At 32.8% G+C, this 17,172-nt stretch overlaps 1 protein-coding gene across 1 annotated transcript; it reads left to right on the top strand.

The window, feature by feature from the left end:
- The first annotated feature begins 2,170 nt into the window (after nt 1–2,170).
- Nucleotides 2,171–10,303, top strand: LOC145587650 (uncharacterized). The gene is made up of 8 exons (XM_081644367.1): nt 2,171–2,375; nt 3,688–3,929; nt 7,531–7,827; nt 8,907–9,148; nt 9,245–9,448; nt 9,555–9,647; nt 9,758–9,874; nt 9,957–10,303. Exons 5-8 carry the CDS (start codon nt 9,392–9,394, stop codon nt 10,020–10,022), a joined length of 333 nt encoding a protein of 110 aa, XP_081500493.1. The 5' UTR covers nt 2,171–2,375; nt 3,688–3,929; nt 7,531–7,827; nt 8,907–9,148; nt 9,245–9,391; the 3' UTR covers nt 10,023–10,303.
- The last annotated feature ends 6,869 nt before the right edge of the window (nt 10,304–17,172 follow it).

The following is a 17,172-nucleotide window of genomic DNA, read 5'->3' as shown; positions in this document are numbered from 1 at the left end:
AGTGGTTAGTTTTCTAGGTGGTGATATTATTGAATATTTAGATGGAAAAAGGGGAGTTAACATAATCAATCACAATGATTTAAGCCCCATGAACAAGCTGATGTTTAATCTTGTTAAGAAAACAATTCTTCCTCGAACTCAAAAGAAAAATGAAGCATGTTTGTTGGATATGGCTATAATTTTCTGTCTGGCCAAAAGGATCAAAATTAACTTTCCTTCATTGATGTATCAACATCTAGACCACTGTGTTCCTAACAAGACTAAAGTAGGTTATGGGGTTGTGCTATCAAGTGTCTTTGAGAGTCTAGGAGTGAAACTCAAAGGAACATATGGTAGATTAAGGAAAAGGCAGAAAATGTGATTAATGAGGAGACTCTATTAGGAATTAGTCTCGAGGTTGTAGATGGGAAAATTAAGAGAGTGGTAGAAAAGAAATCTGCAACCAGTGGAAAGAATAGACACGGAGCAGCTTCAGGAGCCTGTAAGGAAGAGTAGAAGGCTCATAACAAGCTCTTTCCCTCAGATCACCATGGAGAAACCTTTTGAGTTGGATGCTGATGATAAGGTTCTAGAAGGGCAGGTGGCTGAGCTTACTGAACGTGCTGAACTTGCAGAGAGGCAGTTGAAAGAAGCAACTGAGAGAATTCAAAAGCTAGAGAAGGGTATACAAGTTCTTGAGAAGAGTTTGATGGAACATAAGGTGGAGTTCCAGAAGACTATCAAGAGTCTGGAAACAAAGCTGGAAGCAAGCACGAAACCTAGAGGATAACAAGAAGATTCTTGCAATTCTGCACCAGCCTACCTGTCTTAGCCTACCCTAGCCTAGCCTTAACTATTTCATTTCCTCTGTTTATGCCATAAACAATTTCGTTTGGCTTTATTTAGTTTTGTTTTGAAAACTTTGGTCTGTAATAGCTTAAAACAAGATGATGATCTTTTGGTTTTTAATGTCATTTTAGAACTTTGCCTATACATGTTTACTTTGTGTGTTATGAAAGTATATGCAAAAAAGTGCGAAGGGACTAGCTAAAGGGATCTGGCCAGCGATGCCTTCAGTTTCCCACACTTGATAAATTGCTTGTGGGGTTGTAGCTCAATAACTAATAAATTAAAGTGCAGGACTTTTTGATAATGCCAAAAGGGGGAAAAGAAGAAGCAAACTTGAAAGCTGAAGTTGTTCTGGGTTCCAGTTGATAAAGTATAAAAAAATGCTAGATATAAAGTAGCTTATTTTGTTTTGTTCTATTTTTGTTATTTTTGTTCTAAGTTTTTTTTTTCATTCTCGTTGTGAGTGTTTTATTTTTCAAATAAAAAAATCAAAAATACGTCCTTCTATTCTATTTAAATTTCCTTTAGAAGTTTGCTAAGTTTGTCATCATCAAAAAGGGGGAAATTGTTGAAGCTTAAGAGTTTTGATGATGATGAATAAAAAGCAAACTTCAACTAATGTGATTTGTCTAAGTGTTATGATTTGAACATGTGAAGTTGACTTTGGAAGTGGAAGAGTAACCTACCTATGAAGACTCAAGGAGACTCCAAGGAAAGTTAAAGAAAGTAGAGGAAGAGTTCCTCAATAGAACTAACTGAGTTACCTAATAGAAAAATTAAGAGAACCTTTCTAACAGAAGCTTGAAAGTAAGTTGAGAAGTTTGACTTGTTCTGGGTTGAAGACACCAAGTTCCATAAGAACTTGGTCTGTGAAGTTCCAGCAAGGAGCTAGAGAATGAAGGACAGTAGGATCTTAATCTTAGACTGTGTGAAGCCCAAGTATTCTTAACCTACATCAATTGATGAGACAATCTAGGTAGAATATAAGTTTATGTTAAGTTTATTTTTCTAAGGATTGTTGTAAGTATGTTAGGTTACTACATAAACGAGCAAATGCAATGGTGTTAAGCAACGGTCAAAGGCGAATACAATGTTTTAAAGCAACGGTATAAGCTAATGCTACGGTTTTTGCAACAATAAACGATAATGCAACGGGTTTTTGCAACGGGTATGGCTAGTGCAACGGTAGGTAAAACAACCGTTGCATTAGGCCTATTTTTTAATATAAGAAAATTAAATAAGATTATTTATAAAAAAATTTCAGTAACCCGCCACTCTACCTTCTTTTGTGCGCTATTTTTTCACCCAAATTTCTAAACCCTTATTTCTCAATTCTCAGAGCCGCGCTATTTTTCCCCAATTTTCAAAACCCTTATTTCTCAAAGCATCCAAAAAAATCAATAGTGTGAACACCTCATTATTTGCTCAACTCATCTCCGTTCTCAATCATACTCATTCTCAAATAGATCTCTAAACATCAACATTTCTCCATTTTGAAAGTTAATTCTTTGGAATAGTATTGTCAGGCTGCTACTTGAGTATTACAGGTTCCAATTTTCTTCAAACCTTTATTTCGTTTTCCAATTTGCATGCACAATTCAACTAGTTTATTTATTTTTTTTGAATTAATTTATGTTGTTGAAGTTGATGCTCATCCAAATATCTAAATTTTATACCCTTAGATATTTTAAACAATTTGATAATCTTTTTTTTCTAGTGGATTATACTTTAATTTGATTTGTACCCTCTTGTTAGAAGTTGAAGTAGTACTACTTGGTAGTAGTGCGTGATTTTTTGAGCAACTTTTGTAGCTAATAATTTTAATTAAATTAAAGATCTTAGTCAGAAACAACCAAATTTTAACTATTAAGCCCATATGAAAGAAACTCACGGCTCAATGGTATCCTAAATTTTTAATATAATCTTACAAGTATTGGAGCTTTAAGTGGTGGATTTGTATTTTTTTGTTTTTTGGTAAAATTAGTGGTGGATTTGTAATTTTTTGGTAAAATTAGTGTTGGATTTGTACTATTTCAGAGGAAGGAAAAGCGTGATGTACTAGGCAATTATTTTTTGCTTATATTTTTAAATTTATTTTCTTTAAATGATAAATTTCATTGTTTTTTTAGATACAAAATACTCCTTTTGTATTTGATGTGAGTAAAGATTCCTTGACAAAAAAAAAAAAAAAGACATTTCACTATCTCGTGAAATCAAAAAATTGCATTAAAGCTCAAAATTTTATCACCCACTATAATTACTCAATGATTACAGTATACCCAAGATTAAAAATTATAGTATACCCAAGAAAATGACATCTCTAATCTCTGTTAGGTGTTTTGTTTGTTGAATACCATATCATCATTTAATTATTTCTTATTTTGTCTCAACATGAATCAATGTTTGAGATGATGTATGAGGGCTGTTAGGCTCTTTTTAAAGAAGAAATCAATTATGTAGTTATTTTATGGGTGTGACTATAATTTACAATGATTTTCACATTAAAAATTTTCTTAACAAAGAATTTATTATGGATTTTGTTTAATGAGCACGAAACTAGCTACATTAATTGATTATTTTTAGCTAAATGATTAAGAAGTTAGAGTTTGAAAATTACTCCCTCTGTCATCCTGTTTTTTGCCCCCATAGAGGTGAGATTAATAAGGGACAAAGTTTTCTTACACCGTGCTTGCATAATGAGCTACTTGTGTATTAGTTGAGTGGCTTCAATCATGTGAAAGACAACTCCTTTATACTTGGATTTTAGCCTCTGTACTTTCTCCTTGTTAAATTAGTTTATTGAAACCATTATACTTGATTGGTTATTTACCCATGATTTTTTTGTGTGTGTTTTTACAGGTCTAACATAGGAAAAATTCAACTTTTCTCCCTCAAAATTCAAGAAAAGTTGTTTGTCTTTGCTCTTACATATTTGAAGCAGATAATACGTTTATCAAAGGTTCTACAGGTTATAATCGATGAGTTAGGTTATACAAAAGCCTATGTACTTTGCTGGCTTTATTTGAGAAGAGGAGTGTGTCGGCTTTCCACCCCTTCAATTGTCCCTGGTGCAAACTCGTCAAAAGAACAACACCTCGTAGGTTTGTGTTCCTTTATTTCTATCTCGAACAATTCATCAATGTGTTAATCATATATATTACCAATCATGATGATTAATTTTCTATTAATGTGATATCTTAAGTGTGTCTCTACCTGTGACATTAACTTGTTTATCAAACTATGATCTAAACTAGTACATTAAAACCGCTTAGAACTTCCATACTTACATGCTCTTAAAAAATTATTACTAGTATTCAAGTAATATTGATATCTTAGACAGTTAGAGTGCTTAATTTTAATGTTCCCTCTTTTCCTTGATTTCTTTCTTAGTGAACTTCTTTTTTTTTTTGTCATATTTTCTAATTAGAGTAATGGATAAAAGAAATAAAAAGTGGTGGACATATCCTCGATGGAGTGATAAATTTGAGCACAGAGTTGATGAATACATTGAAAACACTTTTGCATTGAAGTCTCAAGGAGATGAAATTTGTTGTCCATGTGAAATGTGTCCCTACTGTTGTTATTGGCATCCTAGAAATGTTATTAAAGAACATGTAATTTGCAACGGGTTTGCTCCTAGAACAGACATACTATCAGAAGCATGGACAGAGAACGAACGAGAAAATGTGATAGTTGACAATGATGTATCTTTGGACCCGAATGACATAGAGGGGTGTTGTTGAAAGATACTTTAAGAGAGGGTCCAAATGAAGATGCAAAGAAATTTTTTAAGCTTGTTGAAGAAGACCAGTAAGAGTTGTACACAAGCTGTAAAAAGTTTACCAAACTTGCCTTTACAATACGTCTGTTTGTTTATAAGTGCGATTTTCAACTCACCAATGTCGCATTTAGTGCTTTTTTAGAACTATTTAAGGATGCTCTACCTGATGATGCAAAGCTGCCTTCTTCTTTTAATGAAGCAAAGAACACTTTGAAAGTTTTAGGGCTAGACTATACTAAGATTGATGCATGCCCTAATGATTGTATGCTGAATTGGTAGAAAAATGAAAATGCAACAAGCTGTCATGTTTGTGGTACCCTAAGGTGGAAATCAAATGATATGGAGAATGTGGATGGAAAGACTCATAAAATTCCTGCAAAAATTCTAAGGTACTTTCCAATTAAAAAAAGGTTGCAGAGACTATTTATGTGCCAAGAGACTGCCAAGTACATGACTTGGCATGTAAATGGACGTGAAAAAGATGGGCTTTTACAACATCCAGTGGATGGTCAAGCTTGGAAAGACTTTGACATGTTATATAAATGTTATCTGAAGAGCCTCGTAATGTGAGGCTAGGGTTAGCCACTGATGGATATAACCCATTTCACACAATGAGCATTATACATAGTACTTGGCCAGTGATTTTGATAAATTATAATTTACCTCCATGGATGCTCATGAAGCACGAGTATTTGATGTTGGCGTTACTTATTCCTGGCCCTTTATCTCCTTGCAATGATATTTATATTTATCTGCAACCGTTGATAAAGGATCTTAAAGATTTGTGGGAATTTGGGCTGGAGACATATGATGCTTCAACTAATGAAAGATTTGACATGTAAGCAGCTTTAGTGTCTACCATTTTTTATTTTCCAGGTTATGCAATGTTGTTTGGTTGGAGCACAAAAGGGAAAATGGCATGTCCATGTTGTCAATATGACACAAAATCAAAATGGTTAGATCATAGTCATAAGTATTGCTATAAGGATCACCATACATTTCTTGAACTATCTCACCCTTGGTGCCATGACAAGAGAAATTTCAATGGACAAGTTGAGGAAAAAAATGCACCTATGAGATTGACAGGCATTGAGATCCAGGAATTACTTCAAGATTTTCCACATGAGTTTGGAAAGAGGAAAAGGAAAAAGCCAGATGAAGATGTTCCATGGAGAAAGTTGCCAATATTTTTTAACTTGCCTTATTGGAAGCATTGTACTAATCGCCATAATTTAGATGTAATGTATATAGAAAATAATATCTTTGATAATATCATTGGGACATTGTTAGATATATCTACCAAGACCAAGGATGATATCCGTGCTCGCCGTGATATGAAAAAACTCAAAATTATGCCAGAGCTTCAACCTATAGAATTACCAGATGGTGGTGAAGAAATCCCTAGATCAAGCTTCTGGATGACGTTACCTCAGAAGCGTTTGTTCTGCCAGACCATAAAAAATTCAAAGCTTCCACAAGGGTATGTTTCCAATATTAGTCGTTGTGTGTAGGTTAATGAAGGGAAGATCACAAGCTATAAGAGCTATGATGCTCATTTCTGTATGAATTATTTGCTTCCAATTGCTTTAAAGGTAACATTACCTAAAGATGTTGCTACTCCTTTAATAAGGTTATGTTATTTTTCAAAGGCATTTGGAATAAAACTATCAACCCTTGTGATCTTGACAATCTTCATTCTGAGATAGTTAAAACTCTTTGTCAATTGGAAAGGATATTTCCACAAGCCTTTTTTTACCGTAATGGTTCATTTACTTGTTCATTTGGTAGAAGAAATTAGGCTTGGTGGTCCTGTTTGTATTAGATGCATGTATGCAATTGAGAGGTATCTTTATAAGTTGAAGGATGATGTTCGAAAAAAAGCTTGTCCAGAGGGGTCCATGGCAGAACAATATTGGGCTAAAGAATGTCTTAGATTTTGTGCTAGATACTTAAATCGATTAGACACTCCTTCAAAGGGTGTCAATCATAGCAAATCACAACCATTCCTTCCTAGTGTTGGTAGACCTACAAGGGGGAAAGGAAAGGCCACAAAGAAATACGGGTTTATGACTGATCATAATACATTGGCTCAAGCGCATACATATGTGATATTCAACTGTAATTGTGAGGATGTTGAGAGATACATCAAGTAAGATATATTTTTTTTACTTTTTTATATAACTAATATCAAAGACTAAGTACTAAGATTCATCTTTTTTACTATTATAGTGAGCATAGTACTCAAAATCATAGCAAGGAATTTACAGAGTGGTTCAAATAGAAGGTTGCTTTAGAAGAAGTTGTAATCCCTGACCATGTTAAATGGTTATCATAAGGGCCTTCTTATGTAGCCAAAAGGTACACCGGGTACTTTGTTAATGGTTATAATTTCCACACCATGAAGCGCGATGCCAATTTTGTATGTCAAAACCATGGAGTTACTTTAACAGCTCTAACACCTAGTTTTGCCAGCAGAAAAGATCAAAATCCCATATTAGGTGATGTTGCTTACTATGGTTCGATAGAAGATGTAATTGAGATATCGTACCACAGTCATTTTAGCGTTGTCTTGTTTAAATGTGTATGGTTTCACTCTGAATTAGATGACGACTTTACTTTGGTTAACAAGAATAAGACTATTTGTTGAGGAGAACCATTTATCTTGGCATCTCAAGCACGTCAAGTTTTTTATGTAGAAGATCTAACTAAGAATGGATTGTTTTATGCTATACATAACCTTCCTATGGAACTTTCTAATGGTAGGAAATTTAAAAATGCATATTTTCTTATTGTAAGATACTACTTGTTATGTTATGATATTGTCTTAATATTCTTTTAGTAGATGGTATTAAATTTACTTTTTGATCTAATAACCATGTTATATAATAATGTGTTCCTTCATTTTTTTTTTTAATATTCAGATGAAGGCGAATAAAGCCAAATCTATTCCTCAAACTTCCAGGATGTTAATAGATTATGAAAGGCAAAGACTACAACAGTTGAAGAGAAATGCAGAGTTGATGGCAGCTTAAGGAAAAGGAAGTTTGGCAACCCAAGCATATGATAAATATTAAGCATTTTTGAATGCCTGTGATGTGGTCAACACATGGGAAGACCATGAAGTGTATTCAGATGAAGAGGGTGATGGTTATTACATTCCCGAATATGAGGGTAACGAGGATGAAATTTATGCTGTGAACATTAAAAGAAACACCAAGGTTAGTGTCATAAAAAGTTGTGAGAAAGTATAAAGTCTGTTATTTTTCTTAATAATTAATAGCTTTGGCTTTTTTATTTTTAATTCTTGTCTGCTCCTTTTTTCAAGCTAGCAACTTGTTCTTCTATCTACACTATATGTACACCTTCATATCATCTTAAACCAGAAGACTGTAATTATCAGAATAAGAAAGAAATTAGTTGATTGGAAAATTGATTCCTTGTAGGACTCCATAACTAAGTCAGGTTCTATGGCTAACTTCATCATGAATACTTCAGAACATCTTGCAAAATAGCAACACACGCAACAACTTCCAAGAAAGATAAATGCATTCAAGGTCAGATTGATACCATGTTTGTAGCTATTATTGTCTTTTTTTACCTAACGTAATGAATGTTATTGAATCAACCTAGTTAATAATTAATGATGAATCTATTGCCCGGGAATAAATAGGTTTCAATATCCAAGTTGGGTTCTATGGCTGCATTTACTAAGCAAATGTCAGAGCATCTTGTAGAAAAACCACAAGAAAATCAACTTGTAGAGATGGGCATTGCTGAAAATGATCAATGTGTTTAAAAGAACCAATGTACTGAACCATTTGGAAATAGTTTACAAAAAGATGCTGATCGTAAAAATTTGAATTCAATGAGAAAAAATCAACAAAGAAGGGAACAAAATGGAAATAACCAACTTGGAAAACAGTTTTCCCAATCACAACAGAAGCAACAACAAAAGGCTTTTTGTCGTCTAGGGTCATTGTCTGCATTTCGTGAGCTTCGAAAAAAACAATCAGGATATGTACATCCCGACAATCAAATGGAAAATCCATTAAACCATGAAGTTGAATATGATTACCTTCTTACATCAATTAGTGTGAATGAAGCAATTGAAAATGAACCAAAACTTAGAGACCAAGAAAATGTGGTTATGAATAGAAGGATTGAAATTGGACATGAATTGGAATCTCAACCAGTGGAAGAAAGCCCAAAAAAAGGTACGACCGATGATTTATTTATTTATGGGACGTTGTTAACTTATTGTTATTCTTTAATTAGCTTACAACGTTGCTCGTTGCAGCTCCCACAATCAAGAAGCATCGAGGGTCGACAAAATTAATCAAGGTCCATGCTCGTACAAGAGAGGAACGACCTTACCTTATTCTCAATCAATTTAGGCAGCTAATTGGACCCACTTCTGAAATTGTCAAAGAATTTTCTCAATTGTTAGGAATAGTGGCTACAAAATCAGAGCTAGCCCCACTGAATTATGTCAACTGGAAAAGTCTTCCCACACATGATAAAATATGGGATTATGTGCAGGTACTTCTATAAATTAAATTTATTTATCTATTACATTGATAAGTGGTTGATTTGAATTTGTACCTTCTTAAATAAGCATTTAATCTTTTGGTGTAGGAGAAATACTTGGTGCCTGAGGAAGGAAAAAAGTGGATAATGGAGGCTGTTAACTACGCTTGGTGAATCTATAAATGTAGGACAAAACAAAAATACTTTTATGCATTTGAAACTGATGAAAAAAGAAGGGCAGAGCGTCCGAAAACAATGCCAGAAACATATTTTGAAGACCTTTTAAACTACTGGAATTTGCAAACAATTCAGGTACATATTGTATGTTTTGGCTATTGTTGTACATACCTTTTAGATTTTCCAATTGCGGTACTTGAGATTATTTTCTTTTTTTCTTCTTTTATTTATAATTTCATAGAAGGAAATTGAGACCAACAAAAGAAATCGTGAAAAGCTTGAGAACATTCACACTATGGGTCCAAATTCGTATGCAATATTACGTCATAAATTGGTAATCATTTGTTTAACTCCATTTTCTTAATCACGTCAAAAACTTGTTCATTTTTTTACATGTTGAGTTTTTTTGCTTCTACTATGATATGGTTTAAATTTCTTTTATAGCAACAAGAGGACCCAAATAAGAAAGAACCCTCCCAAGCAAGAGTTTATAAAGAATCAAGGAAAAGAAATCCTAAGAGGACTTACAAGACAAGCTTTGAGAAAATAAAAGATAATATTGTGAGTTTATGTTATTATATCCTTGCATATTATTTCATGAATAGCTATCCTATCACTAATCTTTGTAACTTTTGATTCCAAGGAACAAATGGAGGCTCTAGAATCTCATCAAGAACATGAAAAAGATCCCAACACTACAGATCTGTGATAAAGAAAGCTGAGCATAATGGACGTGTACGCCTCTTTAGAAAAGGTGTAACAAACACCAACTTAAAGAAGAAAGGAAACCAATCTGGGTATAAAATTCCAAAAGAAATCCTGCAAAGTATTCAAGCAGAGTTGGTGCAACAATTGCAAGAAGCTAATCTTGGAATCAATATCAAGGTTCCTGAACACCCGAACACATCTATTTAAAGGGATGCAACTAGTGATAGGTCACAAGCTAATGACCACACTGGTGAACAATCTTGTGCTGGAACACACTTATCAAATAAGGTTATATACTCTTATGCCTTTCCTTTTTTTTTTTCAGTTTTAGCTAAAATAGTTCAAAATGTATAAAATTTATCTAAAAGTTAACTACGTATAAACTACAAGATATGATTTAGTGAGTTGAAATAATTCTTCTTTGGGTCATAACGTGGTGACTTTACCTTTACTATTTGCAGCATGGAGAAGAACATGGTGATGTTTATCATTGTGAGGATGGAACATTCCTAGAGTAATTGAAGGTCTTTGGTGGCCTTCAAATATGCTATATAAAACATTATTGTGAGTGTCATATATATTTTCAAATTGTTTATCCTATGTTACTTTGCTTTTCACCTTGATTGTCCATGGTTGAAATGAAAATTAATTGAATCGAAAAAATAAATTACTACTACTAACACTAAAAAAAAAAAATTATAGAAAAATATATATAAGTGTACACTCTTATAATGGTGGAAAGTAGTGTTTCTTACTCCATGCTTTTGTTTTATTTATGATTTGATATCTTTTTTTGTTTGCTAACCTGACTACTTTTTCTCCCTTTTGGTGTACTAAAATCGTTTAGCTGGGTTTGGGGTTACTATACCAATGGTAACAATTAAATTAAAACAAAAAAAGATATTCTTTGGGTAAATTAGATAGACCCTTAAGTTACTCATGTCTTACTACTTAGCTCAGTCATATTTAAGTATGTACTTTTAATTTTTCTATCATTGCTTAAAAATTAAGTACTTACTTGAATGAGTGTTGAAAATTAAATGTTTACTGGATTTAGGGAAGGTATGATCTCTTCTCAATCATATTTTTAATATATCCTTGAATTCCACTGATATTCTTTATTTGATATATTTTGCTATTATTTTTTTCTATATTCAAATTATTATTGTTATCAATATATTTTCAGATATAATATTATTGAATGCTTTCTAAATATTTTGTATTTACATGCTATAACTGAAGAACAAATGAATGGGAGTACAATATATATATATATATATATATATATATATATATATATATATATATATATATATATATATATACATAATTTTTTGGTGGTGGATCTTAATGTGGTTGTTTTGATAATTATTATGTGATCCGAAGAACTAATGTAAATCGTGGTATATAATTATCTTTTTGCTTATATAAGTATTTTTGAAATACTTTCACTTTGTAAATTGCCAATCTATTGGACAATAATTATGTAAATATTTTTTAAAACTTCTAATGAAAATGAAATTTCTATTTTCATTGATATATATTACGTGTATTATTGTTTAGGGTGCGAACATCTCATTTGAACTATACATATACATATACGTATACATATGCATATACATATATATACATATACATATATATATATATATATATATATCATATACATATATATATATATATATATATATATATATGTACCAATAAAAAACTATTAATATGACTTCGCACCAATGAGGAAAAGCAGTTGCATTAGGCTTTGTTAACCATTACATTAATTCTAATGCAAGGGTTTACTAAGTCAATGCTCTAGGCCCAAAGAACCGTTGGAATAGGGTCGAATGCAATGGTCCTTTACCATATCCAATGGATCATTGCGCTAGGTCTGCTAAGCTATTGCAATAACTCTAGTGCATCGGCCTCAGATGTAACAATCATAGACCCGTTGTAGTAGGCTTACAGCAACGGTTATTTGTTCTATTGCCACGGTTTTTTGGGGTTGCATTTGCTTGTTTATGTAGTAGTGTTAGTTTATACATGGAATTTATTAGAGGCGTGGAAAAGCTTGGAAAGCTTGATAAAAGGAAAGTTTATAAAAGATAAGTTTTAATTTATGAAAATATTTTCTAAAGATTTTATTTTATAAAATCCGGTTTTAAAAGATATTATTCTTTTCATAAATTTCTCTTTGATTAGTATTCTAAAATGATTTTCTCATACGAAAGATTTACTTAAGACATGTTTTGTGAAAATCAGTAGTTTTATAATTTCTATCTTTTGAAAACCCTACTTTACTTACGAGTACTTCTTGTATATAAAGTAGAATTCACTTTTAATACAACTTGTGAGTGTATACGTGAAGAATCTTAAGAGAGCTCAATTGTGTAAGTTTGCCAAGTCTAAACTTTGTCATATTAGCTTCGGATTCCATGTGTAGCTTTCCTATCACATATTAGAAGTAAAGTGTTTGTATTGTTTTGGTTTGGGTGAGTCATTTATTTACTACATACAGTTTTGTAGGCTTCAATATTGAAGTTGAGTGAGAGAGTACTCAGGGAGTACGGAGTGAATCTAAGTCGGGTACTTAGGTTAGGTAGAATAGGATTCTACTCTTCTGTGTAGCAAGTTAATTCTAGAACTTGTGTGTAAAGGTCTGATTATAATAGGTTGTAATTAGGAGAGTTTTCCCTATTATAGTGGATTGGTTTTGGTGTTTGAAATCCCTTAGAGGGTCGAGGTTTTACTTCCAATTGGGCCCTGGAAGGTTTCCTCGAAAAATCCTGTGTGCATTGCTAAGTTCCTTTTATATTCTGTTTTATATTCCGCAAAAGTAGTCACTATGAACTTACACTAATACAAAAAGCCCCTAATAAGGTGTGACATATAAACATATCGAGTCACCTCATACTTAAGGTGAGTTGTTAAATTAGTGTTAAAATCAACAAAGCACCTAACGAGTAGCCTAATATATATGAGGCGACTTGATAGCTTAACAAGTCGCCCCATATATGTACGCGACTCAATAACCTGACTTATTTGGTGGTTTAAATTAGATTTTCAAAGTCACCTATACATAAGGTGCAACTCGAAACCCTATTGAGTCGCCTTATACATATTAGCCGACTCAATAGGTGAGTTTTGTTTGGTATGACTCTCACTTAATGAGTCTCCTAATATGTATAAGGCGACTCGATAGGTTAATGAGTCACACCTTATATACAGGTGGCTTTGAAAATCTAATTTAAACCACCAAATAAGTCGAGTTATAGAGTCACATGCATATATGGTGCGACTTGTAAACCTATCAAGTCACCTAATGTATAATAGGCGACTCGTTAGGTGCTTTGTTGATTTTAACCCCAACTTAACTAGTCACCTAATAAGTATGAGGCAACTCAAAATATTTACAAGTTACACCTTATATACAAGTGACTCTAAAAGTTTGACTTGTTAGGTGTTTGTTATATAATAACTACCTAATAAGTCGTCTAATACGTAAGACGTGACTCAATAGGTTAATTCTTACAATATATTTAAAATAGTTACAGTATCATATATAAATATAAAGTAACTTTGGCATATAGGCAAGAACTTCAACCTTCCACACAAAGAACCAGAGATCAAACATGCTAACTACCATAAACATTGACATTATATGAGCTAATAAAAATAGTTGGAAAAAAATGTTGATTTTTTACGTGTCGCCTCTTCAACTCACGCGACAAAATAGATTAACCTATGGAGTCGCCTCTTTCAACACAAGTGACACAATAGCTTAACATATAGGGTCGCCTAACAACTAATGGGTGACTTATATAAAAGTTATCGAGTCGCCTCAGAGGCGAGAGGCAACTCCTAAAGTTGGAAGCTATCGTGTCAGTGGATGTGGAGTCGCCTTTGAGGCGACTCGTTAGGTCATTTACAAGAGACTCGATAGGGGTTTTTTGTAGTAGTGTTACCTACAATTCACCCCCCTCTTGTAGTGTATGTTTGTCTCAACTAACAGGTAGAATATAATTAACTTACACTTTGAACAAATCAGCATATATCTTAGATATGGGGATTGCATACTCAGGTTTTCTAATATTAAACATATGTATTGTGTAACTTTAGTGGCATGGCCAATGCTCAAGACTTTACATTCTCAAGAAGATATGATTATAATTCACTGCAAGCAAAATAATGCAATAATGCTCATAAATTTAAGAAACTTAAATAGAGAGTATACTTAGGTCACATAAATTATTAGCAAACATGATTTGGCATACTTTTTATACCCACACTTTTTTTGAGTCTTCTGCCATATGGAAATAAAATAAGAACTAGAAAGATTAGGTGCTTATAGCGAGTATGTTGAGGTAAATATTGTTCTTTTCCAACAAGTCAAATACCCTATGTGAGAAAAATCAAAGAAAGTTTGAATCGTTTGGAAAATTGTTTGGTGACAAAGATGATTTGAAGATGGAATCAACAATCAACGATCATTTCTTACTCTTTCTCCTCTATTTATTGTTTCATCATTTATTGCTTTATTTTACTTGTTTTTCTTAGTTTAATGTTTATGCTTAGCTTGTTAATTGTTTTGCTAATTCTTAATTTAGATCTTAATCTTTAGTTAATTATGCTTAGTTTTGTTAAGTTTGTAATTAGTTTTTATTTGATTATCATGTTTAATCTTCTATTTTTAGGTTAGTTTGTGACTAGGGGAGGAGGAGAAGAGTGTAGTGATAATTGATTTCAAATGTTGGTGATTTATTGTTGATTATTCATGCCTTGTGATGTTGGATAATGGGTTTTAACACTTGCTATTTTTCTAGCTAAATAATAATCTCAAGTTATGTATTGCTTCTAAACTAGGCGTGCGGAAGTACTAGGTTAGAGCGTAATTCATCCAATATCTAGCTTGATTAGTTGTTGATGAATCACATTTATATAGGATTTATAGGCACGTTTATGCTAAGTTCATAGAAGCTTTTTAGGTCTTTTTGTTGCTTTTTAGGTCGCAAATTCATAAGTTGTTTGTTATGTGCTCTATTACACTCTTTTTGTGTTTTTCTTAATATTTCAGATGATTTCATAGTCATTTGGACGCTTTTGTAGTGTTGGAGTTGATTCGGATGATAATTGGATGGAAGTCAATGAATTAAGTTTATTAATCAAAGATTTCATGTTTGTAGACGTTGACTTTGAGGATTTTATGCATGAGAAATGAAAATAGCAATCACAATGATTGTTATGCACTTTTCGAAATTGAATTTGAGTTAGAAACGAAGTTAAACGATGTTTTACAAAGTGGCAAAACTGACTCTTATTCACTCTTTCGATCATAACTTGAGTTCTACAGATCAGCTTAAAGGGATTCAAATTGCAATGGAAACTAGACTTGAATAGCTTTCCAATGATTTGCCACATGCCCTTATCGCTTCCTAGAACTCAAGATATAACCCCGGAAAGACGACCCTGCGAACCAGCGACGACCAGCGCCCGCAGCTCGGCACTTCTAGGCCACGAGCAGCGTCTGTTTGGCCCGCTGGATACCTAGCGGCCGCTGGTTTCCACGCCCAGCAGCAGGGGTCGTCTCCGAGGCTTATCTTCCCATCGTCGCAACAACCTTCTTCAATTATACTTTAGAGGCTTATCTACAACTAGCAATTCTGATTATGTTAGCGACCGAATTGCATATGTTGATTAGGGAGCGTTAAGACCCGACCGTAGGCTTAGCAATAGCTCGAGATAATTGATTGATTGAATTGTTATTGATATTTGATAGATTTAGAACTATAAACATGGTGAACCATAACCCTAGGTTTTTTTTGTTAATTGTTTCATTCCTATTTTAATTTAGACTATATTTTTATCCCAATTTCGTGACATAGTTTAATTTCTCCAATCCTTAGAAGTTAGATTGAACCATCTTCCTGTGGATTCAACCCTACTTACCCTACTACATTGTTAGTTTGGTTTTGTTAGGAATTTATTTTTAACAGGTGTACGAAAACCTATCAAATTTTGGCGCCGTTGCCGGGGTGACAGTTTAATTTTATTAAGTTTCTTATTTGGTGAGAATAATTTGTAAAGATTTTTTTCTTCCTTTTCTCTACTAATTCTTGAATTTGAAGATTCCCGTGTTCTTTTGTGAATTTATTTCAATGGATATTTTTTATTTTCCACAATTTGAGAATGAGGTGTTTTGGAGAAATTTTTATAGTAGCTGGTGACTTTGTTGGTCCTGATCATGGAATTGAAGAATGGGATATGTGCTTAGTGATTTATGAGGGTCTAAATGAAGAAACTAGGTTTATAGTTGAGTCTATGTGTTGTGGATAATCTTTTGATTGGGATTTTATTGAGTGGTTGAAATACGTCTATTAATATAAGATTGAGGCGTTTGGGAATCGTAACAAATAGACCATGATAATTTAAAAACTGAGAATCGACTAATTATTAACTATGATAAATTTAAGCATTTAGCCGCAATTTCGAATTTAATTAAATAAACTCGCATGGTAAAATACTTTAATTGTAGAAATTTAGATTGCTAAATCTCCCTATCCTCTTGTGAATATAATCGCAACCTATAATAGGCCAAATCAAGAAGCAATTGATATAGGACATCATTAATCCTAATTAAACTAACACATAGGTGATTAATCCAATTAGATCGAATTACCTTCCAACCTAAACTAAGATCATTCCAAACCTTGATTTAGATTAGTACTGCTATTTTTATGCAATTTAAACAAGGCTAAACCACATAATTAACATTCAATTATACTTTAAATATAATAAGATAGAAAATTAAGGTTGAATATAATTATAAAATTGATTAAACAATGTAATTCCAATATTGAACCAAACTTGAATATAGATAATCAGTCAAAAATCATACAACAAAGTACCCAAATCAATAAAAACTACAAGTTCATCGAATTGAAACAAATAGTATGAAATTAAGAAGAATAATAATTATATGAGGAGAATATCACTTATGAATCTCATCGTCCTCGAGCCAAAACCGGTGAACTTTTCATGACAGGCCAATTACTCCTCTAAATCGCCACCACCACCACTCTCAATCTCCCTTGTAATTCACTATTTATTTTTTGACCAAAACATGCATGCCCTCTTAGATAGAGAGCTATCAGTGTAAA

The sequence above is a fragment of the Chenopodium album genome, chromosome 17 (genome assembly GCF_948465745.1).
Source record: "Chenopodium album chromosome 17, dcCheAlbu1.1, whole genome shotgun sequence".
Taxonomy (NCBI): domain Eukaryota; kingdom Viridiplantae; phylum Streptophyta; class Magnoliopsida; order Caryophyllales; family Amaranthaceae; genus Chenopodium; species Chenopodium album.
This window is presented reverse-complemented; position numbering and strand designations above follow the sequence as displayed.

Bases quoted from the DNA above. Each gene is read 5' to 3' on its own strand.
- LOC145587650 (XM_081644367.1), top strand. From the start codon at position 9,392: ATGCCAGAAACATATTTTGAAGACCTTTTAAACTACTGGAATTTGCAA. The intron at 9,449-9,554 runs GTACATATTGTA...ATAATTTCATAG, and splicing joins GGAATTTGCAAACAATTCAG to AAGGAAATTGAGACCAACAA. The intron at 9,648-9,757 runs GTAATCATTTGT...TTTCTTTTATAG, and splicing joins CAATATTACGTCATAAATTG to CAACAAGAGGACCCAAATAA.